This window comes from Protopterus annectens, chromosome 1.part0 (assembly GCF_019279795.1).
Source record: "Protopterus annectens isolate FY-2018-M chromosome 1.part0, PAN1.0, whole genome shotgun sequence".
Lineage (NCBI taxonomy): Eukaryota > Metazoa > Chordata > Ceratodontiformes > Protopteridae > Protopterus > Protopterus annectens.
Genome location: NC_056725.1, coordinates 1,872,660,663 through 1,872,674,894, shown reverse-complemented (window position 1 = coordinate 1,872,674,894; position 14,232 = coordinate 1,872,660,663). Strand labels below are relative to the sequence as shown.

General features: G+C 39.4%; 2 protein-coding genes across 3 annotated transcripts in view; one reads left to right on the top strand and one right to left on the bottom strand.

Annotated features, from left to right (window-relative positions):
• NIPBL (NIPBL cohesin loading factor) overlaps nucleotides 1–14,232 on the top strand; it is a 4,951,262-nt gene that overhangs the window by 2,984,715 nt on the left and 1,952,315 nt on the right. The gene's annotated exons all lie outside the window — the stretch shown is intronic.
• IST1 (IST1 factor associated with ESCRT-III) overlaps nucleotides 1–14,232 on the bottom strand; it is a 1,439,276-nt gene that overhangs the window by 154,218 nt on the left and 1,270,826 nt on the right. For both annotated transcript variants that reach the window (XM_044069956.1, XM_044069957.1), the window contains exon 4: nucleotides 3,203–3,388. In XM_044069956.1, coding sequence (XP_043925891.1) covers nucleotides 3,203–3,388 — 186 coding nt within the window. The remainder of the gene's footprint in view (nucleotides 1–3,202; nucleotides 3,389–14,232) is intronic.

Genomic DNA, 14,232 nt, shown 5'->3' with positions numbered 1-14,232 from the left:
CTGTTTGCAATGCCGCATCATCTGTGTGCAGCTGCTTTACTGATCTGTTCCCATCTGACCCATTTGCTGACGTAGGTCACCTGTATGAGCAGCAGAGCTGAACCCTTTTATAAACCCACTCATACTGGACTTAACAGTTCATACTTGGGTGAATGTATTCATTTACATAGCCTGCACTAACTCTACCACATAATACACATGCATGCGTCACTATCCTCCCCTTTTCCATTTTCTACATGAAGTTGGGGTGTTGTGTAACTACTGCTATCTCTTTCTGTTCAATGCCACTTCTCCTGCCTTCTTTGACACTCATACCTGACTGTTGCAGGTCTTCTCTCACCCAATTCATCCACCTCTTTGCTAGATGCCCTGATTTCTTCTTGCCTTTTTCCTGTCTGTTCCAAATCACAGATCTTCCCAGATTTTCTGCTTTCCTCCACATGTGCCTGAACTACCATAATCTGTTCTTTTTGACCTTTTCTAAAACTGGAACTAGTTTAGCTTCTGCTCTTATGACCTAATTTCATCTGTCGCACAATGAGCATCCTACCACCCATCTCAGCCACTTCATCTCCATCACATTTAGCTTTCTCAACTGCTCTGCCTTTACTGCCCAGCGTCTGTACCATATAGTAGTAGTGGTCACACCACAACTTTATACACCTTACTATTCAGCTTCTTTAGCATTCTTCTGTCATATACTACACCTGACACACTGTGCCTGTTAGCTGCAGCCCCTCTGACTCTAGCTTTAAATTCCTTCAAATTTCCCTTCTCTTCAACCACCCCTCACAGATACTTTAAGCTATTAACCTGTTCCACTATATTCCCCTTCTATCTTAATTCTCAGCTGCATCTGACTTCTCCCATTTTCTGCCATTACAAATGTCTTATCTCTACTCGGTTTCATCCCATGTGCCTTCAGTTTTGCTTTCCATTCTCCTATCATTTGCTGAAGTTCTTGCTCAGAGCCTGCCTGTAACACCACATCATCTGCAGGCAGCAGCTTTGTTGAGCTGTGTCCTAATATAGTCCATCACCAGTTTGAAAAGAGTGGGTTCAGAGCTGAATCCCGATGCACACCCACTCTCACTGGGAACCCCGCTGTGAGACCAAACACTGTTTATAGTTAGAGTCACTGAGTGCTTGCAGTAATTCTACCATTGTTTCTGGGACTTCGAACCACTGCAGGACTGTCAAAAGCAGCTTTCTTGGGACCATGTCATATGCTTTCTCCAAGTCTAGGAATGCCCAGTTGGACTCTTTCCTCATCTCTAGCTTCTTCACAACTAGCTGATCACTACAAACATTGTGCCAGTTGTGCTGCATCTCGATCTGAATCTGAGCTGCTCATATCCCATCTTACTTTCTACTACTCTGTGTATTCATTTATCAGACTCTCCAGAACTTTCATGCAATGTGACAGGAGTGGCCATCTCTGTACTGCCCACAGTTGTGAATTACCCTTTTGTTCTTGAACACTGGCACTAGTATGCTTATTATCCAGTCATCTGAGATATGGGCACCCTCAGGAGCCATTTCCTTGTCGCACCAGGTATCTTTATCATACCTGCTGTGACCTCATCTGATCTGAACCTTCTGCTTTCCATGACTTCATTTTCCTTAGTTTTTATCTTACTTCTTCTGTGGTGGGTTCCTCTCTTCCCTCACTGTAGGCTGTATCTGCAGCAGTACAAATTCTGTGTTTTTTTTCCCCATTTAGAAGCTGCTGGAAGTACTCCTTTCATCTGCCTTTGATGTCCTGTGAATTGGTGAGCAGGCTGTTGCTGGCATCCCTTATGAAGGGTGTCCTTACTATCTTCTTTATCTTTTTGTCTTTGCCTAGTGACCCGATATACTTTCTTTACGCCACCTACTGATTCACTTTCCAGAAGCTGATAGAGTGCTTTTGATGCCTTGTTTTTTTTGCTTTTAAAACTCTCTCCCTACCCTCTTGGTTAGACAACCAGTATTCCTTCTTAGCTTGGTCTGTTTTTTGCATCTCCCACTTTTTCCTGCATTCCTCCTTTCTTTTGATGACCTCCTGGACATCTGCATTCCAACACCACCTGGCTCAGCTGCATACCTGTTCTGTAGTCCTCAAACATGCTGTGTTGAGTGTATGCATATATATATATATATATATATGCATATATATATATATATATATATATATATATATATATATATATATATATATAAATATCTATATCTATGTATTTACATCTTTCTACACACACACACACACATACATATATATATATATATACACACACACACATATATATATATATATATATATATATATATATTTACACACACTCACATACACACACACATATATATATACACATACATATACTCACACACACACACACATATATATATATATATATATATATAAAATACAGAAATATGTATTCTATATGAATATGGACATATACATTACATATACAGACACCTACACACATATACATTCTAATATATAACCAAGCACATAATCACGTGTAGTTACTGTATATATATATATATATATATATATATATATATATATATATATATACACACACACACACACACACATACATTTACACAAACACATATGTACACCTTTTATGCAAGTACCTAAAATCATACAGGAGTTCAACCAGTTATACAAATGCACTAATATTGTAATCTTGTCTCTTATGTTGTTTACCCACAACTGGCTAACATGATAATAAATGAGTACTTTACAGAATAAATTAAATGACCAAAGTGGCCAAGTTAGCATTTTTCATTGAGGAATACACAAAAATGTGAGCCATTCTTCTTAAATTCAACAATCTTTACATGAAAAAAGGTTTGAATATATAAAATACAGACATGATGTGATCAATTTTAACAGCTATATAAAAAATATTACTGATGAATATGACAGGAAAACAAATATAACTAATCATTCCTTATGAAACTCCACATCCACGGCTTCTAAACCATGTCCTCAAAGAAAAACATTGCCAGGATTTTCAAGTGTTTGGAGTCTTACACTTTTCTGATGCAAGTTTAGCAAATTCAGTGTAGATAATAAAACTGATACTGGGTCTGGTGTCGGGAAAAGATCTGATCATCTTAATGGGAGTAACTGCAGCAAAATAAAAAATTATTAGCATATTACAAGAAGTCATAAATTGGGGGATTGCTAAAGCGTAAATTTACTTACTGCTCCTTTGGGTTGTGGATATGAAAATGGTATATGTGGTGTTGGCATGGGCATTATGCCTGTAGGTCCAAGTCCAACAGCTGGGGCTACAAACCCTCCACCACCTCCGCCACCTCCATGGCCCCCTTTTTTATCAGTGAATCCAATATCGATCAGTTCTGCTTCCACTCCTGTTGGTGCTTCAGCCTGCAGAAAAAATAAAGATAATAAAAGTCAGTAACAAAAGAAAATTGGTATGCCTACTGACACCAGATGCAGTACAGTCTCTATACCCTCAGACAAAGAAAACAAAATGTTCATGTCTACAAACAATGGCACCCTATAACTTCTAAACTTTTGTGATGCCAACTCTCCAATTACCCTACCTTGAGTCAATTGCTCCTGCATCAACTGAAAGGCTAAATTCATTAAAGATCACACTGCCATGAGGGAAACAAGTGTTTGGATAATGTCTACATGAAAGATTAAGTGGTGTGCAAGTTTTCTTCTTGTGTAAGTTACTGCTTGAACATAGTGAATGCCGCTAAACTGCATTAATAAACGAGTGACTAAAAAATTTGCATCATTCCTCTTCTCTTCAAAACCCTGGCAGACAATTTTCAAAAAAAGGCGAGGGTGATTTCCCCTTGAGAAAACACACACGTACTTTCTGATCCTTTCGTAAAATAGAGACTGTCACACCATCTGTTTTTTTAGAGGTAAAGTTCTCCACGTTCCATAAGACAATAAAAAGGTACAAAAACCTCAAAATCGCTAATACCTTCATAATTTCTGGCTGTATCATAACTACATCTGTTTATACTACACAGGTTTTTGACTTCAGCTACAGTGAGGACCTCTAAGTTGTCAATTATTTCAGGCAATACATCTAGATAAGAAAGCACATCCTGTGGGTTAAGGAGTACTTAATTTTCCAGTCATTGCCAGACAATCATAACTTTTCCATTCTTGTTCAGTATAACCTAAAAGACTGTTATTCTCTTTCTGGGAAAATGAATGGTTTGTCAGAATACCTCTGATACTACATGAGAGTATTCCTCCACCATGGCATCTTTAAACTCAGAGGCTACAGTAACTGTTGTCAATGTGGTCTTCAATGTGGTCTTCCCAGTCTACAAGTACCTCTCAGCAGAATCTTAAGTGCCCTCTGTGAACATCACCCAATAAGTCACACGGAGGTCTAAAAGCAAGTCTATGGTTACTATCTCAGAATTCACATTCCACAGGTCTTAAGGGCTACTCCTCAATAACTGAGGTGATGAAGATAGTACACATAGACTGAATGTTTCTGGCTTTATTCAGAATACCAATTAAATCTTCTCAAAAACTGGAGCTAAATTCATCTCACAGATATTTCTGGCATATATTCTCAAGACCCTCACACCTCAAATGCATCTATCAGATGTGTCTACTCAATACCCTCTCTAGTAAATTGAACTCGCACTCAAGTAATGAAAAGACAATACCTCCATCACTTCTTTCATCCAAGTGTCAAGAACATATAGTCTCTCAGGCATGATGCCCTGACCACAAAGTTAATCATTAACTTTGGCTCAATTTGATCTGGTATCAAAATGCATTTATGAACATGTGTGTGTCAGGACATGGATAGTATACGACTAGTAACACTGCTTTTACAACTTCGAACATATTAAGATACAATTTTCAAGAACTAAGAAAGACTACACAGTCAATTAACCAACAACCAAAAAATGTTCTTATCTTGTGTCTGTAATCATGCAACATTTTTCAGGTAGTCTCTTTTTTGCCTTTGTAACTTCTGTTCCTAGCTCAAACCAATTATTTTTACCAGTCACTTCTACAGATCATATAGACCAGTCTACATGCACAAATATTAACCTACTGCAAGCATCTAGCACCCACACAACATCAGCTCTGGGAAAGCAAATGCAATCACCCTGTATTAGGTGGATCTCTCACTTCTGATGAATATGTATGTTTGGGGGATACCAGTTATTAACAGCATATTTTGCCATGAAGAAGTTTGGAGATGGACAGACTAGGTTCTGAACATAGCATCAATGGCAATGCCATACAGAGAAGTACAGTCACCATCCAGTCTGCCAGGAAAGTTTCCCCCTCTGAACTCTGGTATACAAGTCTACCCTCTCCAAACAGATTTGTACCAATGCCTGTCCCTGGCTACTGCCAAAACCTTGCTTCCTAAATTACTAAATATCACTTTTATACTAAAGAAACGTTCTCTGACTATTCATTAATTCCCTCCTTGGTTGACCCTCTGACAAACTTTACTCTTGCAAAAATTGCTTGCAAGCCAGACTGAAATTTAACCAACAATCCTGCAATTTTTGCTGTCAAGGATGCCACAGTATATTAATCTTGGAAAAATATCTGAAAACAAAAAGATCATGTGGGACAAAAAGTGTGGTGATTTTGACCAGGTATTTTGCTGCCACATACAATGCTAGTGCCAGTTTTTTTCCCTTTTAACAGCCATTCCATTAAGACTACAATACAATTAATGCAAATGAAGGTGAATTTTATCATCTTCATTTTCACCCCATTTGCTCTACACGACGGCTACTTCACCACTTCATCATCCTTTGCTGTGAGGAAGAACTTAACCACACCTCCAGATCTAATCCATTCACATTACTGCATATACTTCTCTGCTGATGCACTTTCAAAAATCTCCACCCTGTACATTTTTTAGCTCACAAGGTCTGTGAAAGGCCACACCCTATTACTCTGCCCAAGAGCCATATACTAAAGTTTGTTATTAACTACCACGTCTTTTCTGCAAACCCTGTACAATTTTACTTGTCCTCCTCTCCTTTATTACAACTATTACATTTGATTGGCAGTAAAAGGCAATCACCCTATTCTGGCTGCCCTTTAAGTGCATTTAATGCTCTATCCCTCTGCCTACACTTGTCCAGTCCCTTTTGAATCTATCCACGGATTCCTTTCTAAGAACCATTCTGGTGTTCCATTCCATCCACATCTGCTTCTACATAGAAGTATTTGCACAGATTAAAAGAGATGTTGGCTGTTGCCATCTGCCTTTTGTGTCACCTACTTCCAAATTCCTTCCTTCATGCTCAAGGAGACTCCTTTATACCTGCCTAACATGACTCTGAGGATCCAAAAATCATGTCTCCCTTTCAAATTCTTCTGGTTTCTAGAGTGAAAAGCACTAGCTGATTTAGTTCAAATAATATCCTTTCCTCTCCAGCCCATTCAAACTTCTGATGGTTTTCCTCAGGGCTACTTCCAGCAGCCTACTGACCCTTTCCTTGCACAGCCACCATGACCAGGGTCTGGAAGAGAAGCAGCTTTACCTTTATTTCTCAAGTCTATCCTCATACTGGATATATTCCAGCAGTCAGTTCCCTCCTACTACTGCTCTTTTACTCTGCTCCTAGTAATTCAACCAAGTGTGATAAACATTCCTATCCCTTTAGGTTCAAGTACCATCAGATTCATTCCATCATGTTTATAATACACACTATGGTATTTATGGTCCAAGTACAATACTTAGCATTTGTTACAATAAACCTCAACTGCTTCATGTTGTGCTGACATGGTCAGCCTTTAAAAAACCTTCCTTAAACCCTTCCTCCCATCTCCACTAATGGACCAATCCTTGATGCCATCAGTAAACAAACGGATTATTTTCTATTTTTCCCTCCAGTATGTCAGAACAAAAGTATTGAGTACTGGATCCAGGAATAACCCCTTGATATACTCATCACTTTACTTACTATTGGCTTTTCCCTCTCACCCTAACTTCGTGTCCTGCACTCAATCATGCAGAAATTCAATTTCTCTGGCTTACTTCTGCCATAAATCACTAGTATTTTCCCAGCAACTACCTGCGTAAGATTGAAGTCCAAACAGACTACCTCTACTAGTCATTCTCTACCAAGTTCTGTAACCTAGTCAGGCTTGGTAGAACATTCCTCTGGTCAATAACCTATGTTTGTTATTGTCCTGAAGATTATTATCATCTAGGAAAGCAGCCAGCATTTCCCCTCAGAGCTCACTGCATGGGTTTCCCTGCTTCTCCTATAATGACAAAAGACCTGTAGTTTCTAGCAATTTTTCTATCTTCTGCATGTATAATGGTTCCATTCATGCAAATGTCCAGCCTTGTGGCAGTTATACACTGACCAGTAATCTGCTGAAGACCTCTGGATGGGGGATCAATTTGCAAAACAACTTTTGGTGGCACATGTGCTTGTACTTTGAGTTTCTCTTAATTTCATTCACCATGTTTGCGTGCATGTGCCTTGATTTTTGTGACTCTCCGGTTATATTTCTCCATATTCGCTTACCTGCAGATCTTGCACTGTTACTGTGCTGCTAAATTTTGTAAATCTGTTTTACCTGCAGCCGCTTGTTGCTTAGAGAATGTGTAAATGTTAGCATTCTGTCACGTCACATCGTGTGCATTATAGTTAGCATTCTGCCTCACTAGTTATACCCATGCCTTTATCATGGAGTTCCCTTTGACCAACTTATTGACAGCCGCAAGACCTACATTGCTCCAGACTTCTCTCCTACCAGTTTTCACCACCAAGTCTCCCAACACCATTCCTGCAACTGAAACCCACATGACCAGAGTTTAACTAGTGGCCCTGGCACTGGTGGAGCTAGGCAGGGTAGGAGTGGGATAAAGGGATGTGACCCGCTTGCCTCTTCCTGATGGAGAGTGGAGAATGTGCGCCCTTGGGGGCACATAAGACAGTGCTAACTTCCAAGTGGAGACTGGTAAACTTACCACTCATGCCTTAGGTGTTAAGCAGGGATGATGGATGGAATACCCCTTGTTGAAGTGAGGGGACGGACTCTACCATCATCCAACTGCATGCCATCTCTGTATGCCTTGCTGGGTGCATGCATTAGGGTCTAGGGAACCCAAAGAAGAAAAAGCCTCAAGCCACCCAATGGCTGCCTGAATGACATCCAAAACCTGTTGACCCTCATCCCTGAGACAGTGAGCAAATGGGATAATTCACCAATGAGGAGGAGATGAATGACAGATAGGGGCAAAGTATGCCAAAAAAGTCTCTTTACACCACGGGCTTACAGTTGGTCCCCACCCCTGCCACCACCCTACTGCCTAGAAGCATAGATCTTGAGGCAGTGTAGGAATTGCCCTGTGCTCACTGACAACCCCTTTTTGCTACCAAACACAGAATCTAATTAAGAGACCTTTAGCCACATATTTTAACTGGATGCTAACTTCTCAAGCCTGTCACATATTCAGGGTGTCAGGACTCACTATCACACCACCGCAACACATCTCTAAGCCAGAATATGCTGAGGTACTAAAAGAACAAATCTCTACCAAAGCCTATCAGGTCTACAGGTAATACACAAGTTTAGACTTCAGTACCATGTCCACACCGCATCCAAAAAGCATACTAGATTACCTTCTACTAACACCAAAAACAAAGGTCTTTCAAGCTGTTCTCCAAAAGCCAATAAGGTTGTCAGAGCATTCTGCTGCACAATGTTCTAGTTATAGGAAACTCAATAGTTACATATGCTGATATACTAGTCACCATGATGAGCAAGGATAGTGATGATTAGCGAGATCACAGTTGTCACAAAGGTTCTTAGACCCTTTACCTAAAATATGAATACAACCTGACAGTTATTTTTGTGGGAGTGAATAACCTTATATGCAACACTTTGGAAGATATGAAGACAGACAAAGTGAAGCTTCTCAATATACATCTCTGGGGCTTGAAAACAGTCTTGAGCAGTACCTTATTATGAATGATGCCATAAGAGAAACAAAAATGACCAACAACTGGCTCAGAAACTGGTGTTATTCTGATGTGTGCCAGTCTTGATGGGTGTTTCAGTCCTATCGGCTTTGCCCCCACCATGTCTTTTTCATGCAAAGTCAGACTCTTGGACCTTCCAGCTTGACAGATAACTAATCTCAACACTAGAACTTTAAAAAAAATGACCACTGCAGGCCATTCTGCCCCTTGAATCCATACAAAACTGCATAATTACTGAAACTTGATTTCAAAGTAGTGGCAATACTTCTTCATTACACAGGTTTACCGTCTATCACTCATTAAGGCTCTATTATATTTGTATTCATCCAAAACAACACTAACTCACAGCAAATTTGCAGGATAATGACCTAAAACTCCTGGATACCCTAGTATTTACAAACAAGTCCAATTACCACATCAATGCAAATTATAGACCACCTTCCATGTCTCTCTCAGCCTATGGCACTTACCTTGAACTGAAATCCTGGACCCTAGAACCAAACAAAATCCCTCTGGGTTATTTCAACTACCCATCCATAAAATGGCAAATGTCAATCACAAACAAATATACACAGCAGTTCCTGGACATTATCAATTCTAACTCCCTGGATGACTTGGCACCATCACCTATTAGGGGCAAAAAGCTGACAGATCTGATTATAAATATAACACCATTATGTTTCACATCTACAGCTACCCCCTTTCTTTGATTAAATCAGACCAACATGCCACCTTATTTTTCATAAAGACCCTGCCCATGAGACCTTCCAATCCCAATGTTTTCAGGGAACTGTCCAGGACCAATTTCCCATCACGTTCAAGCAACCTAAGGAATGTCAACAGGAGTCTTCCCTCAGAGATACTGCTGCTAAAGCGACTGCTTACACAATGGATTTCTACTCTCACTTCAATTCCTGCATTGACTCATCTATCTCAATCTTCCACAAACACAATGGCAAATCAAAAAACAGGCCCCTACCACAGTGGAAATGATCTCAGGTCAATAGAGAACCTGGTTGTAAGACCAAAACCTCCAAAGCCAAGTAAGAGGTAAACATTGCCACCTCAATCAAAGATGCACAAATCTTACATTTACTGTGTTAGAGATCTCAGGATCAGCACTCAATACTGCACTGAGCTGATCTCCAACACTTCCACCTACTCTGACCTGGAGGACAACGCTGTCATACCAGGGGATACTTTCAGTTCGGACATCTCTTCACCATCTCCTCCCTGTAGTCCTCTACCTCCTCCTCCCATTCCTTATGCTTCCTGCAATCACCTTAGAGCAGGTCCTGAATGAACTCTCCAAAATCAAAAACACTAGATGCATGGATAGAGACAATATTCCACATCGTTTCCTTTCCTGCATAAAATACATCCACACCGACTCCCTCCTAAACCTTTTTAATCTTAATCTGTTCATTGAGTATGTAACCAAGGTCTGGAAAACCGCTACTGGGATGCCCCCTCACAAGGGCAGCCCCCACTACCGACCCTGGTAAATACAGACCTATTAGCCTTACCTTATCAATTATAAAGCAACAGAAGACATCATTACGGATCTTATTAACAAGAACACTGGCAGCCTAAAGGCCTTGATCCAAACCAATCTGATTTCAAGAAATGTACATCTAGTCTACTGAACTTGGCAGACTTCTTTGAAAAAGTACACAAAGCCAAGATATATGCAAATCAGCACATACTGCCTTCCTAGATTTGGTCAAGACCTTTCATTTTATTAAAAGGAGTACACTTGTGTGCATCCTACTGTAACAGAAGATGTTCCTTATCTACATACATCATTCTCACAATTCCAATTTTTTCCCTTGCAATTTGTTCCTTCCCTTTTCTAAAGATCCTGATTCCAGTTGTTTTATATCTCTGTTACTATATTCACTACTTCTAGTAAAGTTGGTTTAGACTTTGATTTCCATTTTTCTAGTAATTGCTTTTTTGGCAGCCACCATAATTAGATTCAGCAAGGCTTTACTATGTCTAGGCAATTCTGACTCTATCATAGCTCAAAAACAAAACAAAAAACATCTCCCCAGTCAATCCAATCTGCTCACCCAGTATCCCAGACAGAACAGTCCACAGGGAATCTTTAAAGTCCACCAACTCACCATACTCCCAAAAAATATGTTTCGAACTGCCTCTTTCTTCCCTGTCACACCTGCACACTTATGCAACCAGCTTATTGTACATTTTTTATTTTTTTATATTTTTCCCCCTAACAGATTGGTTTGTTTTCAATTGAATTGTACAAGTTATAGGCCACTTTAAAGGTGGGCAAAGTTTTGAAATGATTTATTGTGATCTCATTTTTTTATATCACAAAAACCTGGCATTTTAAGTGTAAACTTCTTATATCCACTGTATATCCCCCAATTATCTCTTTGTGAATTGCTTATCCAATCTCTCTTCCCAATCATTTCTAAGCTCCAGTGATCGATTCTTACAGTTATCATGCAGTATTTTATATGCTCTACTAATTACTCCTTTTTTAATGGCAGCTTCATTTCTAGATTCTATTAAAAACTCTACTAGTGCTGGTCTTTCATTTAAGATGCCCCTATTTCTTTCGCTTTGTCTATCCTCTGATATCCATCTTTGATAGGGAAAGCCATCGCTAACCTGCAATCCAAATCAATTCTTGGCATCTTCCTAGTCTAGTACCTTTCCCTTTTTAGTTATTTCCTCCCTGTAGCTTGGTTCCTTTGCCAGTTTTCTCCAATAAATTCCAGCCCCCTCTTGCCTATTGTCTGTATCCCTAACTGCAGTCAACTCTTTTGGCAGAATCTCTCTTTTCCATTCCCATGCTGGTTTAGTTCTTAAAATACTCCCTGCTATTTTATGAATATAATATTACGCAGGATTGTTATCGTTCTCCTTAACAGTCTACATCCAAAATGCCAGTCTCTCCTTGTTTCTTGAGCTTCCCCCTGAATCATCACCATCATCCCTTTCCACTTTACATTAATAGTTTTCTATCTATAAAAGAGCCTTAACTGTGTTGCTCTAAAATACCCCTGCAAATTGGGTAATCCTACTCTGACTTGTTCTATTGGAAGAATCAGCTTATCTCCACTTGACCCTTGCCATCTTTCCCTCCCAGATAAAATCCTTCACCTCTTTTTCAATTGCTATCCACAGCTTCTCCTCTGGTTGATAAAAATATGTCTGACCTGTGTATAAGATGAAAGGGACTAAAAACATTTTAATTGCTTGTACCTCACTATCCATATCCATATAACAAAGCCTCCAGTTTCTCAGTTTTTGTATCATCTTCTGTTTAGTCTCTTTCCACATATCCTTAGCTGCCATAACAGAGTCATTTCTAATCCATACTCCTAAATACTTAATTTTATCATGTACTCATAAATATGGACATTGTTGGACCAATTCGTGTATAGGTACATAATTTACCTCTATTGCCTTTGTTTTAGCTTCAATAATTTTGTATCCTGAAAAGATCTGAAACTGTCTTAAAATGTTCCACAAAACTGTAATGCCCTTTTCTCGTTTTGTCATATATAAAATATCTGCAATTATACCATGACCCCCCCCCAAAACGTGCACGCTGATTGGCCAGCATGCCCGTTGTAAATAGAGTTATACTAATGGAAAAAGGTTCGGTCGCCCGGACTTTTTCCCATTAGTATAACTCGGTTTTTTAAAAGACTGTCTTGCTATGTTAAATGGGTTTAACATAGCGAGACAGCTTTAAAATAAGCAACAGAGAACTCCGTTGCTTATTTTAAAGCTGTCTCGCTATGTTAAACCCATTTAACATAGCGAGACAGTGTTTTAAAAAGCAACTGAAAGCAAGATCTCCGTTGCTTTTTAGTGTTCGCTATGTTAAATGAGTTTAACATAGCGAGACAGTTTTAAAATAAGCAACGGACATCTCCGTTGCTTATTTTAACTGTCTCGCTATGTTAAACTCATTTAACATAGCGAACATAAAAAGCAACGGAGATCTTGCTTTCTCCGCTGCTTTTGCCCACAGCTCTGATGTACCGCGCAGGCGCAGTACATCATAACTGCCACGGATGCCAGACATCTGGAAGGGCTGCAAACAGGCATTATACTATGCCATTATTTAAGAAAAGTAATACTTTCTTTTCTTAAATAATGTCATGGATAGTAATAACCACTTCTGGGTGTGGGTAATGCTAAATTACCCACGGTTGGCTTTTGGTCCTCGGGCTTACCGGGACCAAACCACGCCAACCGTGGGTAAATTTAGCATTACCCACACCCAGGCGTGGGTTATTGCTATAATAGAGCCAGCTTTTGACTGCCATATCAATTGCATCCTTGAATTTCTGAGTCCCTTAGTTTCTTTGCCAGTGGTTCTAAATAAAGTGCAAACAAATGGGAAAGGTGACACCCCTACCTGGTTCCTCTACTCAAGAGCTCTACCCTGGTGCGTTTCACAACCTGCTCCTCTTTTAATTGCTGCGGCTCCACATTCTCACACTTCAGTGCTGACACCCTCTGTTCATATCACCTTATCCTTTGCTTTTCTTCTATCTACCTTTTCTCAGGTACCCTGGCTATTGGCTTCCTGTTAGTTCATCTCCAATCTCACACTGCTGCTTTGTCACTTTATTAGTCAGGCCACTACCATCAATATTCTCATATGAAGCCTTTCCATTCTCCTGCAGACTCAACATACTTCTTTTCAAGGCTCCATGAAACAAATTCTTACCTTTTCCACACAAGCACCTCAAACCATCTTCTCCCTCTCAGAATCTCCAACATTCTTGACCAGTATGTACTGCTCTTTTTATCCTGCCAACTACTGCATATAAAGCATATCAGTGCCAGTCTTAGTCTTTCTAACTTAAGGGAATACTCTTGTCATGATTAGCAAATGCTGTACAAGTGATAAGTTAATAAGTTACAACATTCAACCTACCTGAAAAAAAAAAACTTGGGAAATGAGTATTAATGGAACACACAGACACTAAAAAGGGTGCAATTCAGCCACAATTCCAGAGTTTGCAGAATCTGCAACTAAACAAAAGAATATCATACTACAATTACTAATGCTCTACACTAAGTCTAGAATTAAATCAAAATCACTTTATATCATCTGGTCTGCAAGACAATGGAATACAAAATGCAAACCAAGTTGAAAGCATAAGAAATCTGAAAACAAGCACCAAAGAAATACAAAGCTAAATAATACATCATATGACTATGTAATTAATCGTAAAGTCAAACTCAGCTTGTTATAAG